This window comes from Stegodyphus dumicola, chromosome 1 (genome assembly GCF_044657685.1).
Source record: "Stegodyphus dumicola isolate Sdum_Otavi_A_Nest chromosome 1, ASM4465768v1".
NCBI classification, from domain to species: domain Eukaryota; kingdom Metazoa; phylum Arthropoda; class Arachnida; order Araneae; family Eresidae; genus Stegodyphus; species Stegodyphus dumicola.
Window position 1 is genome coordinate 81,529,874 of NC_140768.1, and position 16,141 is coordinate 81,546,014.

Below are 16,141 nucleotides of genomic sequence, written 5' to 3' on the forward strand. Positions count from 1 at the left end.
TGCAGATAACCAACTTTTTCATATCAGGAAGGTGAAAAATATTATTAGCTGTAAATATGTTAACAAACAAAAAGAAAATGTTCATTCTTGAACATATTATTTTGCAGAAATCTATTCGGACAGATTTCTGCATCATCTATTAATTTATTTTTCAGTAATAATTAAAAAGAGAAACATTTCTTTTCCATGCACTTGAAAGTCTACAGTATTTAGCTCAGGATTAAAGGAATCAAAAATTGCACAAGTCAATAAAAAATTGTATAAGGTAATAATTAAGACAACAGAGAGGAGAAAGGAAGGAATACATTCTATTTTCTCAAACTAATCTCATGTTAAACTTTTTTTTAACAAATTGTGATACAGTAAATAAACTGAGCTTTTGAATATTTAATTTTGTATATGTTAAATATTGCAAGCTGTGTTCACTAAAATTTACAGTTTTTATTACATATAATAAACATATTCTTTTAATTTTTCACTCTGTTATGAAATTATTATTCCACAAAATTATTTTATTCTTTAAATAAAATGATGCATATCTTTTTCAAATGCATTTATTAGAACTTCTGTATAATTCACTAAAATATAAATTTAAAATGGCAAATTTTAATATATTCATATATTGCAACTACACAAATACATGAAGATAAAGTACTGTTTAAAAGTTTTTAAGTATATTACATATATTTTGGTAATTTAATAACAATATCTAAATCCTATATATAATTGCACATATACATTGATACACATATAATAAATTATAAAAACAAATATATATAGACGTATTGATCACAGAATGCAACAGAGATTAATAATAGTGTTTTTTTGTGGGTATAGAGTAGAATTCATCGCTTCTTGTATTTTTTGGTAATATTCTCTGTCTTGCTGCATTGCAGTTAGAAGCTGTTCTTCTCTGGCTGGCACTTCAATAGCTTCAGCACACTGCAGACTGCATGCCCAATGTTGAAAAGGCACACATGTGTTTCCTAGGTAAGGATTCTTGAAGGTATATACTTTATATCCTAAGAAAGTAAATAAACAGTTTCAGAATTCGTGATAATGAAATATGAAGTACCTTCATTCAAAAATATTCTGTAAGAAAGTAAATAAACAGTTTCAGAATTCGTGATAATGAAATATGAAGTACCTTCATTAAAAAATATTCTGAAGAATATGAAGTTTCTTGGGTATTAGTTCCTAAATGTTTATTACATACACGATTCTAACTAGAAGAATTTCAAATTAGACCAAAATTTAGATGATAATCTACTAATTTCAAAACAATTTTACACAGAATCCTTTTTTTTTTTTTTTTTTTAGAAGCAAAAAAGTCTCAGGCAGACATTAAAATTTTGAGAGGACTGGAAAGAAGTGTATATCAACTTCAGTGAATTCGTTTACTAAAGGAGATAAATTTTTATGAATGTGAAAGGCCTTCAAAGAAAATGCAGTTCACCAAATGAAGAAGTTTTGTAGATAATTTTCAGGAAGTCAAATTTGTGATTAAATGATCAACTATGATTAACAATTGAAGATTTGTTTAATTCTTCTCTTGGAACATTTAATTCCTGTTCTTTGATGCAAAATTTTAACTCATTTAGATTGACTAATATCAAACCACATTCAGAAGAAATATCAATTCTTCAAGAATTAAAATAAAAAAAGGGATCATTAAGAATTAATCTACAAATTTTACTGATAGGTGAGAAAAAAATGACTGGGATGAAAACAAGGTTTTTATGGTTATTTCTAAGAGCAGAATGTCTTTCATGATGAGAAATATTTTAAAAGCTTTATCATTTTAGTATGATAGAAAAGCATCTATCAACAGCAATCAATTTCAAATAAAATAAACCTTGAGAGAGGGATTTATATTACAGTAAAATGAAGTTATTTTCTTATTAGCAGAGAGGTATGATTTCATACAGAGAGGCAAGTAAACAGTAGTGCTAAAATAAAAAATTACAACAAATAATTAGAATATCAAGCACAAGAAGGGTGCAATGTGATTCATTTTAAAAAATGAGTTGAATGGCTGGCTTAATCAAATTTATAACAGATAAAATCTTTTTTAAAGCTGTGACAATCTAAGTTGGCTTTTTTTTTTTTTTACCTAATTTTAAACATATATGGTTATGAAAAAGGATAAATTTTGTTATTGAAAAAAGAACTGAGATACATAGTTATTGAAAAAGGATCATATAATTATAATTCTGCAATTCTTGATTATGTATTGAATTAATAAATCTGATGCAAAAATAAAACCAAGTTTAAGACTATTACAAGGAAACAGCACAACTGTTACTCTGGCTTCATAAAAAACAACAAAAGTCTTTTTATGTGTCACAATTTCTTTAATCTCGATCTGCATTTAGTATCAGTTCCTTAGACAGTACAGAAATTATCCATTGTTTGGGAACATTTGCAAGTAGTATAGGCAACTTCAGCAGCGAATTCATTACTCTTTAAGTGAAGGCCAGCTACTAGCAAAGCTGCATTCCTAATGGAAGAAATTTTCTGTTTACAGATAGAGATTGCAACTTTAGTCCACCAACATACCTGATCTTAAAAACTCACTGTGGCCACTACACAGATTATATTATCTTTGTTCCCTTGAATGTGTTAAAAACCTCCCCTCCTTTTTTAACTTTATCATTATCTTTTATATTTTAATACCTATTTAGACAAAACTAAAATAAATATCATTGAGACTGAAAGAATTTAAATTAAAAAGGAGTTAAATACTGGTGCAGATAAGAAAGAAGATGTTTATGACTAGTAAAATATTTCTCAGAAAGTTTAATTATAACCAAGAGTATTACTGAAGAAACATATTCTTTCCTCCCCCTCCCAAAATACATTATCAGACCTTACTCCAAATTTTCCCAAATTTATTTTTAAATTCAATAAGAAAGTTAATTCAACAGAAACTGCTTGAATACTGTGACATTATAATTATAAAAAACTGCCAAATCTGAAACAGAAACAATTTCACACATTTGATGCAGTTAGTGGTATAAATTTACTGAAAATGATAATTCTGATGTATAATTTACTGAAAATGATAATTCTGATGTATAAGTTTATAATAATTGAGTGAAGCATAGTATTCTTTCACAGTTAATTACACTGAATGACAGCTAAATAGTCTCCTAAAATAAAATAAAGCAATTTGTACAAATTTTGATACATTCAACACAAATCGGACAGCTAAAATTGTCTATTAGTTTAAGCACTGAAGATATCTGGAAATATACTTAATCAAGAATAATGCTATAGCTATAGAATGTGAATGGTTTGTTCCTGTTACAAATGTTAGTTAATTACAATTAATTTTACTAGAAACTTAAAAAAAATAGGGTTACTTATCTTTCTATTTATTTCCTAATTTTATGATAAATACATTTTGCAACATATGAAAATATTAATTAAATGCAGAGATACTTGAGAAGCTTGGCAATTTGGCAATCAACTGCCTAATGAGGCCCAAAAACTTTAATCAAATTGTAATCTAAAACTGAAGTTTTAGGCATTTAAATTTTTAACTAATTTGAAAATTGTTATTTTTCAATTTCACTGACATTTTCACCTTAAATATCAAATCCCAGACAAAAACACAATTAGCATTGTGTCAGAAGTTGTCACAATTAGCATTGAGATACAGAAAATAAGTCAAAAATTATTGTTTAGTATTATTTTAATTGTAAAATGAAATGTTACAAAATCCAAGGACATTACAATATAATATAATTAATTATAAGAGCATATAATTTGTAATTAATACAATGAAAAAATATTTTCTTTTTCAAAATATTCTGTTTCAACAAAACGATATATCATTAGCACTTTCAGTTAAGTACTTTCAGTTATGGTGACTAAAAAATTAAAGAAGTCGCACATGTTTTACTTGTTTTCTTCAGTAATTTAATTTTTTGATAAGTATTTTCCAAAAGTATGCTCAGTAAATCATATATTTTTAAAAATTTCACATGCAGCAAGCTCTAAGCAATAATTTTCTGCTACTTCATTCTTATTCCTGCATTAAATACCACTCAATAGTTTATATTTTATTATATAATAATTAGTGTGGATACATAAAAGGAGGGGGGTAGAAATGACAAAATTAAAAATAGATTAAGATAAATACCTGGTCTAGATTTTAGATTTGCAGAAAAGCACTTGTAACACACATTGAAGTCAAAATAAATACTGCATATGTAATCTATGAGCATTGAAGGAACATATGAACCAGCAAAATAGTTAATTTTAGCTGCAATAATCGCTGTTGCAGATAGCATCTTCAGAGTCTGTAATTCATGCACACATGGTGAACATCCAGGTACTGCAAGAATTCTTTCATTCACATCTGTGTGATACCACATGAATGTAGCCTTAAAATAGTTATGGTTACCATGACGATGAACAGTAGTTAAATTTGGTATCACCAATAAGAAACCAGGCAAAGCATCAAGCAGATTATTATCAAGCAATAAAACTCTTAGAGAGGTACAAAAAGACAAAGTGTACGGAATAGATGAATTCTGAAGTCTGTTATTAGTCAAGGCCAAGTATTCAAGCTTCTGAAGTTTACCAACATCTGGTGGTAACTCTTCCAAAAAATTGTATTTCAGAGATAACACCTTCAAGTTGGGGCATTTGAACAGCTAAAAGAGGAAATAAAAAATTAATAATAACACAATTTATAATATCATGAAAATAAAATTCACAAGTTCAACTGTTACTACAATGATAAAAGTTAATAAAAAATTCAAAAACAAAATGAAAGCCACGAAAATTCTTTGTCAGTTTAAGGATTAAATTTAGTCACAGATTATTCTGAAATTTATATTATACTAAAAGTAAATTTCTAGAAGGTTTCATTTTATAAATAAAAACAAATAGAAAAGTTATTTAATTTTAATGGAGAAAGAATGGAACAATTTATTTGACAGTTTCAACAGAAAGAAATTCTAATGCATTAAAAAAAAGTATAAAAAAGGTTAAGTCATCAAATCTGAATCCAATGAATCAAGTCACCAAAATCTGAATCAAAAGTAGCATTTAGCTGCAGTGTCTGGGAAATCTGAAATAAAACCTCATATTTTGATAATTTAAGTCTATCCATAAACCAGGAATTAGTGAAATACCAATAAAGAAATAGATATATGTATTGCTTGAAAACATTGCACTAAAGAAAAGCTGTAAAATATTAAATGAAAAATCAAATTATGGGCCCATTACCTAAAAATAAAATAGAAGATATCTGTAAGCATATAACTTATTAAGCATTTTAAAATAATAAGCAGGAATCAATTACACTAAAAAACAGACAGTTTTAAAATTATAATTATTTTCTATTCTTAACTGGAATCTCCAACTATTAATATAAAGTTTGCTTACTGAATAGAAAACAACTTATCGTACCATACGGGAGCTTAAGAAATATATTTCAGAATTTGATTTTCATCTAAAACATTCCTGAGGAATTGGGTGCAAAACTATAAAACTAAATATAGGTGCATTACAGCTAACCTATTTTTTGCAAATTTCTATTTTATCTTTAAAAGGCTGAAAAATTCAGTAGTTTAAATAAAGAAAAGGTTACTTTTTAACCCTCTGAGCAGCCAGGATTTTCGCTAAGAAAGCACAAATTTCCCAAAACTACTATGAGAACGAAGTATTTTTTTTATTTTAATGTAAAAACTCTCCTGGTATTTATTTAATACCTGGATCTATTTTCTTTTGATATTATTGTCTTAAATTTCGTTGACATATTTCAATATGCATGCATATTTACATTCTTACAGATATCACAAAAAATATTCTTGCAGCTTAGAGGGTTAAGCAGGGTTAATACGTTAGGGTTAAATACAAAAGGGTTAATTTTGCAGTATTCCTGAATTAAGACACAATTCTCTATTTTTCTGCATAATTTCCTTGCCATTTTAATCTGTAAACTCAATTGTAACAAACTGGATACCCTCCTCAGAGAATTCTGCACACAAAACAGCCAGTTATTTATGGTTATTTGTTTTCCTATCAATGGTTTTAATGTATCCATGCCATTTACTCAAATTTTCTACTTGCATGAATTTGGTCTCAACTGCTTGCACTAAATTATCAGTGCTTACCATAGTGTGATTCGCCATGGACTTTTTTCCAGTATTCATTGAACAATCTCACCTACTTTTCCACTTTACTGTCAATCACAGCACTGTCACCAGGGCCGGTGCACCTGATGCAACTGTGTTAGGCGGCAGAATTTAAGGAAGGCAAAATTTTTACAATTTAGGAACTGGAGGGTAGAATTTGCACTGAAGTGGCAAAAAGGCCTAGTGCCAGTCCTGATTGTCACCATACACTTCATTACATATCTGTATATCCACAGCTTTCATGTTTCTCACTTTAAAGAGTTGGCAGAACACTTGATATTTTTACGCATTTTAGCCTCACACTACGAAATGTAAAAACTGATGCCATAAATGCAAATGGTGTTGGATTCTGTGCAAAAAATGCTGGAAACTTGCATGCACACACTTTCTCATGTACATGTGGAATTTCAAATGGCATTTACAAAGACACCTTACTTAAAAATTAGCCTACATATTTACTTGTTTAATTGATTACTGTAAAGTATGCAGTGGCTACCTAAGGAAAAATATGCTTTTTTGAGGGGGGTGTTGACACACATTCATGCTATACTTGGCAAACTGCCTGAAAAACCTCCTTTGAAACTAAATCCAGAACAAATTACCAGAACATGCAGTAACATGTACTAGATTCCTTATTTAAATAGAAAAATTATAACATTTTCTGAGCATTTTCATATTAAAATGAAAACATGAAAGGAAATTTTAATTCATTCTTTGCAAATGACTAGTGATTCAATTGATATGCAAATATAGATTTAAGAATTATTGTTATAAGAAAGTTTAAGCATTTAAAAAAATAAATTCATGAAAAATCATGAAAATTCTAAATATTTGTCTAAAAATAGTGTGATTTACAGGAGAGTAAAAGTTGAAATTTTTAGCAACTATATAGATACATAAAAATGAACAGTATTTTTTTGCATAAACAAAGCCCTAGCAGTAACACTGCAATAGCTTTGTTTGTTTAACTGAATATAGAAAAACACACAAAGCACTGTCTGCATAAACAGACACTTTTTTGGGAAACTGTCTCATATTTGTTTCAAATGAGGAAAATTATGAAAACATGCAGCCAAGCCAATTTATAATCTCTGTCAAAGTTTCACTTACAACTAATAAAATCATACTAATTAATCATAATCATTATGAAGCACAATTTTATACAAGTCTTGTTTAATTATGTAGGAGGAAAAAAACAGACTAAGATTGAAACAAAATTAATACTGATAGATTTTCCTTCTTTGAACTATTATTTTTATATAATTCTTAAAATTTATAAGACATTTGTCATAATAGAGCAGAAATTTGTATATAAAAGTTCTCTTAAAGAAATTTACTGTCTATTTCATAAGCAGAAAAAAGTGAAAATCATTTGGTGCTAGCTCTAGGCTATATGAAAGATAATTAATTTGCTTCAAGCCAAATGAATAAAAGTTTGGGCAATGCTGTTCAGCCAAATATTTTTACAAAATACTATCACCAGCATTTTTCCTTTTTGCACTGCTTGAAAAAACTTCCTATAGACAAGAGAATTTGGAACTTTTCTGAAAACGGATACTGCTCTAAAATCCAGGGCTATTCCATAGAATCCTATCGATGATATAAAGGTTTAAAGACATTTCTTAAGTCATTCTAGTCTACCAGACAGTATATCGAGCTTGCAACTCAAAGGTCTTGGGTTTAATTCCCAGAGAAGGCATGCATGGTTAATTTTTCAAGATTCTAATAACTCTAATGAAAAAAATGGTCCTCTTCTTGAGTTGCCTTTAAAATCTGTGTTCGTGAAAGGTGTATAAAGAATTACAGGCATATCTTTCTTGTGTTCCTGTGCTGTGGTAATCACTACATCCAGCACTTATTTAAGAGGTATGATTATAGGAAAAGCATGGTTAATTTTTTAAGATTTCTACTTTGAAAAAATAAGATGGCTTTACAGTGACATAAATATAATATTTCTATAGTGTTTTACATTCATCTTCCATTCTATAAAGTTTATTAAATTATGAATTACATTTAACACTCAATTAATATTAACTTCAAAACTTTTAATAGGCAATAACGCATTAAAAATTATAAAATACAATAGATACATCGAACATATTTATAATATATTTAGATAACACTTTAGATTAGGAAGTAGTTACAATTTGATCCTTTTTGCTTTGCACTTCATTAAAAGGTTTCCATCAATTTCTACTATTTTGTTATGGCCTCCCATTTTAGCAGAAGCTTTGTTTAGAATGATATGAATATATACTTCCCACAGGTAGTTGTTCCAATTTATTACCATTTTGTAGGCCAAGTTCAGATGGTTGTACTATGCCCATGAATAAGCACATTTTTGATAGTAGGACTTCATAACTTTGAAAATAATCTTCTGCTTGTTGTTCTCTAGAATCACAGTAGGCAACCGGTGGTCCGTGAAAAATTTTGATGGTCCGCAGAAGAATTAGGACATAATTTATGCACTTTTTTACTGACATTTTCACTTATTAATAATTTTCTTAAATTTTTTTATGGTTTTCAGATTCAAATACAATACATAATAGATGCACAGATGAGTGAGAAAAAGCAAGCGAATATTTTGCATTTCTTTAGTAAAACTAAAGATTGAATAACTAATGAAAATACTATTACTTCATCAATGAATCAAAGCATCCACATTCTTCCTCACGGTCAGACAGCATTAGAAAGAACGTTCAAACTGGAGACACAATGGGAAAAAACTCAAAATAACAAGAAAATGCAATTCAGACTAATTGAAATTTGGATTTATTCCAGAACCTGGTAGTTAGCTGAATCCGCAGCCTTTTGGTATTTACCTGTTCTCAGAGTTTATTTAATGATACCATAAAACCTTCAAAACTTGAAAAACACTTGAAATCAAAACAACCAGAATTCGCTAAGAAATTACTTGAATATTTTCAAAAAAATGTGTGAAAATATGCAAAAATCAGTAGGTATCGTAAAAATATGTTTAACATAAGTCCCTATCAAAGGCTTTCTATCTGCTAGCACTTCAAATACAGAAAAAGAAAAGGCCATACACGATCAGAAAAGAATTATTTTAAGCCTTGCATATTGCAAGCCAGTGTAGAGGTTTCGAGAAAAAAAGCTGTACAGAAACTGAAAGTAATTCTTAACTGAAAGCAATAAGTCTGCTAAACTGTTAAAACTGAAAATTGAAGAAATGACTAAACATGACTGGATATCGCTCAGGAGTTGTCGCAAAGACGAAAAATGTTAGTCCCCAAGACTTTCTGTCTACATAATGCATTACACATAGTGAGGCTCTTGTGGTGAAAAAAAATGTCCCCAGAACTATACTAAATATTGCCAGATGTTATTAATATCACAAATGAAATTAGAAAGTGCTTAATTCTCGTCTATTTTAAACACTTTGTGAAGAAATGGGTTCCCAGTATACGCACCTTCTTCTTCACACTGAGGTGAGAGGGCTTTGAGGGGCAAAATACTGACATGACTGTTCGTCCTGCATGAAGAAATCAAATTATTTTTCAGCAGCAAAATAATCCGGAATTTTAAGAACTCTTGTCTGACGATTTGAGTGGGTAGCCATCTGGCAGATGGTTTTTCTCTGTTAGCCGAACTAAACATATGCAAGGAGAACTTAAGCACATATTTACAGTATGAGTAAAATAGATGCTTTTCAAAAAATATCACTGTGACAAACACTGTAGAAGGAAATCTACAATTGCTCATAAATTTTAATGAAAATATGAGAGAACGATCTCAACCAGAAAGTGGTATCCATTATTCAATAGCATTTCCAGTCACTGACAGAATGTTTTGGTTTTTATTACCTAAAGCTAGAAGATCCTAGGCATGGATAATAGAGGTTCATTTTCAGCAAACACTGAGGATAGCAAATTAAGCATGAATGAAAACAAAAGCTAGATAGATCTGTCTTGTGAGACAGTTTAAAAACTAAATTCTAGTCCTCTTTTTAAAAGACTTCTTCATTGCCTCTCTATAAAAAATGAATACCCATCACTAAGTGGAAAAGCTATGAAAATTTTAATTCAATTTTCAGTAATATATTTGTGTGAAAAGACATTTTCTTCTGCAACAGCTGTTACAACTTGGTACAGATCTCGGCTTGAAATAAACGTGGCTCTTCGTCTCTCAGTGATATCACTAGAACCAAAAATCCACAAACTGATTTCAAACAAGTAGGAACAAATTCCCACAAAAAATGAGAAATATTTAAATAAACCTAAATTTTTTATTTCTTTAAATAGTTACTCTATAACTCTGTTACCTTTAATGGGTGCATTTCATATTAATAAGATAAAAGTTCTCTGATTATTTATTATATAAATGTATTTACCCTTTTTTTCCTAGACTCATATTAGTGATCTGCCAAATAGGAAATTATACATTTAGTGGTCCATGAAGTTCTAAAGGTTGGCGACAGCTGCTCTAGAAGACAGATCTCAAATTGTAATAATTTTTTTCAAAATGCTGTGCTTAATTGCTTGCTTGGCGATAATTTCATAGTCGACAGGATAATACACACATAATAAATAATTTCTATGAATTTAATTGGTAAAGTTCATAACTAAAAGGATTTGTGTACAAAGGAATAAAAACAATTCTCTATAGCAATGTCTTCTCAAAAATTTTTGTTTCCGACACATTATTCTTGTAGAAGTCTTTTTACACTGATGGATGAATTAGCAATATACTTTAGAAGATTCAGTCTTGAACATAGTCAGTTTGACTTCAGCAATCAGTTGTTTGTATGCGTGCAAATATAATACTACTTTTCTCATGTTTCTAAGAATGACAGATTTGTATGACCCATACTATATGCAGTTATAGTCTCAGCATGCAATCCTCACCAAACGATGTGTGAAAGAGATCTTTCAATTGTATAAAAATATAGGGTGGAGTGCCATCCTGCATAAAAGCCATACCCTCCAACAGGTGTTTATCAGCCAGACTAGGGATGATGCCATTCTGTAACATATCAGCCCACCTCCTAACTGTGATACTGACAATTTGAACAGCAGAACCACCCATTTCTTCAAAGAAAAAGGGTCTGATCATGACTGATGTGACAAATCCACATTTCACCATGACCAACACCCAGAGGCTAGGATAGAAAAGTGACAAAGTCATGAAGGGACTGATTCTCATTTTCACTACAGTTCATTTCATACATGATTTTCATGTGACTTCACTGATATTTTGCTGCCTAGTCTCATATGTTGGCCTTTTTTTGTTTTCAATAAAGCCCCTTGTCATTTCAAGCATGGGTGTCAATTTTTAACTCTTTACCGGCATTATTCTGTGAATTATTGAATTTTCAAATGTTAACGGACTGTTGGGTCAACCTGTATATCTACCTACAGGGACTGAAAATATCTTATAGGTTATCAAGCCATTTACAAGAAAAGCTATACATGGACCATATACAAGGAAAACTATATGACACTGTATTTTCACCTCACCGAATTAGTCAAAACTGAAAAAAGAAAGAAATCCCCCTTATAGAAAATTTGTTAATTTAGATTTAATAATAACATTATTCTTTTCAAGAAACAAATCCTTTCAAACTTCAAACAGACCAGATGTGTTTAGTTCAAATCTTGTCATCCTGGAACTCAATGATCTAATCTGGAACAATTCTGCTTGCATAATAGCTGAATGTGCAATAACTTGTCAAAGGATTTGTATCCAAACTGAAAAAGGACTTCTTGTGAATCTATGTTCAGTAAACACTGACTTTCAAAAATTTGAAAAGTTAAAGCAGTTATACAGTTCTTTATTTTACACATTTACACTTGTAATTAATTGAGTCACCAGAGGAGTTTGTTAAATTATGAAGCTATTGGGCAATGAAATAACATTTCTTTAGCATAGTTATTTTAATACTATTTTGTATTGATATATATGAAAATTTCATTCCTTTTATACAATTTTATTAACTTTTACCTATTAAAAATATTTATATTTTTAACTAAAATTATTTATATTTTTAACTATTTTTAACTTAACGATTTGTTAGAGTAACTTTGTCATTAGTCCTATTTAACCAAAATAGTTAGCCTATTTACTTTTTGTCTGTACAACCTATTATGTAACTTCAAGGTATTAACACTACTTGAAAGAATTTTTTACTTGAAAAGTGAGCTATTCAGGATTTTTAGCATTGAAAACCAACATTTTATTGTTTAATTCAACAATGAAGATGCTGTAAAAAGGTACTGGCAAATGTAAACATTTTTTTAAAATGTATTTTCCCGATTGGCAACAACAGTTTTTTTTAGAACGGTAATGTCTGATGGCAATGTTTCTGAATAAAGCAAGTACCTAACAATTAATGTTTGACAGAAATGTTTTTGAATAAAGGAAGTAATTGCCAACATTTCAGAAGTGGGAGTAACTAGAATTATTACCTAGGATTTAACAACACATTGCCTTTATGTACGTTAAGCCTAAACTGAATGCAGAAGCTCACCAAAACTGAAGGTAGAGAGGTACGTGCATTTATAAACTGTTTATGTTATGTTTAAGTACTAAACAGAAAGAACTTAAGTATAATTTTTGTATTATTATATGAAAATTATAGAAGTCTAAGATGGCTTATTAGGCAAGGGGCAAGAAATGTGACTTAAAGAACTTGCCTTTGAACTTGATGTAGATGTCCCTTTTGATATTAAAATTGTAGGCTTAAGGGATGTGATTTTGAATAGTAAGAACTATAATGAAGACTTTACTAAACAAATGCTAGATATAATTACAAATGATCGTTTAGACAGGAAAAAGTTAGAAATTTTAGAAAAAGAAAAAGATAAGCAAAGAACATTTGAACTTGAAAAATTGAAAATAGAAGCGGAAAAAAGAAGTAGTAATGTAAATGATTCTGTTCCTTCTAATGTTAGTAGAAGTAATATTTGTGATATGAGTAAATTAATGCATAAGTATGATTTGAATGAAGGTGATATAAGTTTTTATTTAGTCTTATTTGAGAGACAGGCACAATGTATTGGGCTAGCTTTGGGTCTATTGCCTTATGAAATAACTCAATTAATTTCTGTGAATCAGAAGAAAAAGCTAATGACTATAAGCATGTTAAACAACTGCTACTGAGAAAATTTAAGTTAAGCCCTAAACAGTTTTGCCAGAAGTTCGTTGATCATATTAAAACATTACATAATACGTGGAGAGATTTCACGTTTGAGTTAAAAAACTATTTTGAAGAATGGCTTACTGGATTAAATGTAACAGATTTTAACTCTTTAAAATAGCTTATTATCATGGATCAATTAAAGGAAGGGTCCCCGCTGCTATATGAGATCATTTCATTGATGATTGGTCTAAATTCATTAATCCTGAAGAGTTGGCTGAAAAACTAGATGAATATGAAAATATTTGGATAGGGATAAAATTACTTCAAGCAGAAAACAAAACTTTTAGGCATAATCCTAAGCCTAAATTTGGTTCTAAATTTTCTGAGGGATTCTATAATCAGTATTCAAGATCCAGAAATTTTAATGATTCTATGCAGACAGATGGTAATTTCAAAGTTAGTTTTTAAAACAGTTTTGATAATAAATGCAGTTTGAGAGATAAATTTTATAAAATAGACGATAGGAAAATGGAATATAATTCTGGTATCTGCAATGGAAAGGGTGAGCCGAAATGCTTCAATTGTAATTATTATGGACATATAGCGACGAATTGTCCTCAACCTAAAAAAGAAATTATTTGCAGGAAATGTAATGAAAAGAGTCATAATTTTAAAAAGTGTATGTCTAAGAGTTCAGACTTGACAAATGTTAAAAATAATTTATCCGTGAACCAGAATTCAGGTGTTTCACGAACTGTATATTTAAAGTATGCTCACATCAATAATGGAGAAGAAATTACGAAATTACTGCAATCATAGATACGGGTTCTAGTTCGTGTTTATTGAAACAGTCTGTGGCTAAGAAACTGAATCTTATTATAAAACCTGATGTGGAGGAATTGTTTGACTTTGGGAACCAGAGTAATCAATTAAAAAATGATTGTTTGGCTTTGGGAACCAGAGTAAACCAGCCGCTAGAACATTGGGAAAAGTAACTGTTAATTTAGAGACTGATAATGTGGAAGAAAAGGACATTACAGTTCTAAATGTAGGAGATGAAACGCAACCATGCGACTTATTAGTTGGTTGAACATGGACTGATTTACCACCTATTGCATACACCAAGATAGGTAATACCTTGCATATATGCTATGCTAATGATTGTCCATTTTCACAATTACAAAATGATATCACCACTCCACGAATTAAATTGAAGGCTTCCCAAGAAACTGAAATCGAAAGTAATACTGTTCATTTCGTGAAATTTAAAAACTGATGAAGTAAATAACAGTTATGTTTTAATACGTGGATCAGAAGATGAGTTGGGCTCATTATTGGAAGTAATACAGGGAGAAACAGTGATACCAGTCACTAACTACAGCGATCAAAAATTAATTTTGAAAGAGAATCAATGTATTGGTAGAGTGAAAGTAGCAGAATTAGTTGAAGCTGAAGAGTTAAGCATGAAAGTGGATCAGAAGACAATTTTAATTTAAATGATGAAGATTCCTGTCCAGAATCAGCTAACAGTGATGAAAACGTAGCAACTCTGGACTATGATGGAAAGTTTGAAAATCCAAATACTGTAAAAGTCACTAAAAAGGACTTCAAAGAAAATCATTAAACAGAATACAAGTGAAGAACATAACATAGTGATATCCTAAAGAAGAAACTAGGAGTGATGATATCAATGATATTAAAGAATGCACGTCTATTCAATGATATTCAATGATTATCAATGATATTAAAGGCATTATAATCAAAAGCTTAAGAAATATAGCAAGAATTGTAAAATTACAGCATTTGAGAAAGAGATTAATATAGGGAAAGAAAAAAGTTCACAAAAAGAAACTGTGGTAGATAATTTAGCTGGTGAAGAAACAAAATTAATAGGAAAGAAGTTTGTTGAGAAACAAAAAAAAAAAAAAAAAAGACAACTGGAGAAAGATATTGCAAAAGGAAATAAACCCGGGAAGCTGTAAATCCATCTGTAAAGCAATATAAGATAAATGTGGGAATAGACAGATCTCCTAAGAAAGCAATTACCGGTAAAAGAGAAAATCTGAAAAGGAAGAAGTTAAAGAAAAAGAACTGAAGATATGCAGATGAAAATGAAAGCAAATTAAGACAAAAAGAAAAGCAATTCTTTAACATTTGAACAAGGAGAAATAGTAGTTATGACAAGAGTACCTAAATCAACTGGAGAATCAACCAAAACACGACAAAAGTATTGAGGACCTTTGGTAGTTACAGAAGTTTTACCAAGTGATACCTATAGAGTAACTCAATTAGACGAGAAGGTGAAAGGACATTTAGTATGACAGCTCATCTGAGCCAATTAAAGTCATGGCATCAAGCTGAATCAGAGGAGGACGATGATGATGACATTAGTGTTGCTGGGGATAACGATAACAACGCGCCGCATATTACTAAAACTAGGACACCGAAAAAGAATAGAAAATGATGGTGAATCTATATGACAGTTAAAAACTTTTGAACTATAAACTTTAACTGTACAGATTTAATTTTTTAAAGTATAAGTTCTTAATGTTCTGAGGTCAAAAGAACGTCAGGATACCTGAAGGTAAATGTTTTTTTTAAAAATGTATTTTCCCGATTGGCAACAACAGTTTTTTTTTAGAACAGTAATGTTTAAACGGTAATGTTTGACAGAAATATTTTTGAATAAAGGAAGTAATTGCTAATACAAGGGAAATTCAGAAACTTAAAATGTAGCATGGTGCTAGTAGTAGTGAGTGCAGCGCAATGATTTTTATATCAAGCAATCTGTGATTCAGTAAGCTTCCTGCTGTCTTAGTGAGAGTATCATACTACCGCTAATGAGAGTGTGCTGGTTATAATGTCACAAAATGTGCTCTGCTATTGAAAA

General features: G+C 29.9%; 1 protein-coding gene across 1 annotated transcript in view; it reads right to left on the reverse strand.

The window, feature by feature from the left end:
• Window positions 1–292: 292 nt before the first annotated feature.
• The window catches only part of LOC118191658 (uncharacterized), a 38,006-nt gene continuing 22,157 nt past the window's right edge, over window positions 293–16,141 (reverse strand). The window contains exons 4-5 of the mRNA XM_035362492.2: window positions 4,148–4,664; window positions 293–1,022 (exon numbers count right to left, since the gene is read on the reverse strand). Of these exons, the coding sequence (XP_035218383.1) occupies window positions 790–1,022; window positions 4,148–4,664 (750 nt within the window). The 3' untranslated portion in view covers window positions 293–789. The remainder of the gene's footprint in view (window positions 1,023–4,147; window positions 4,665–16,141) is intronic.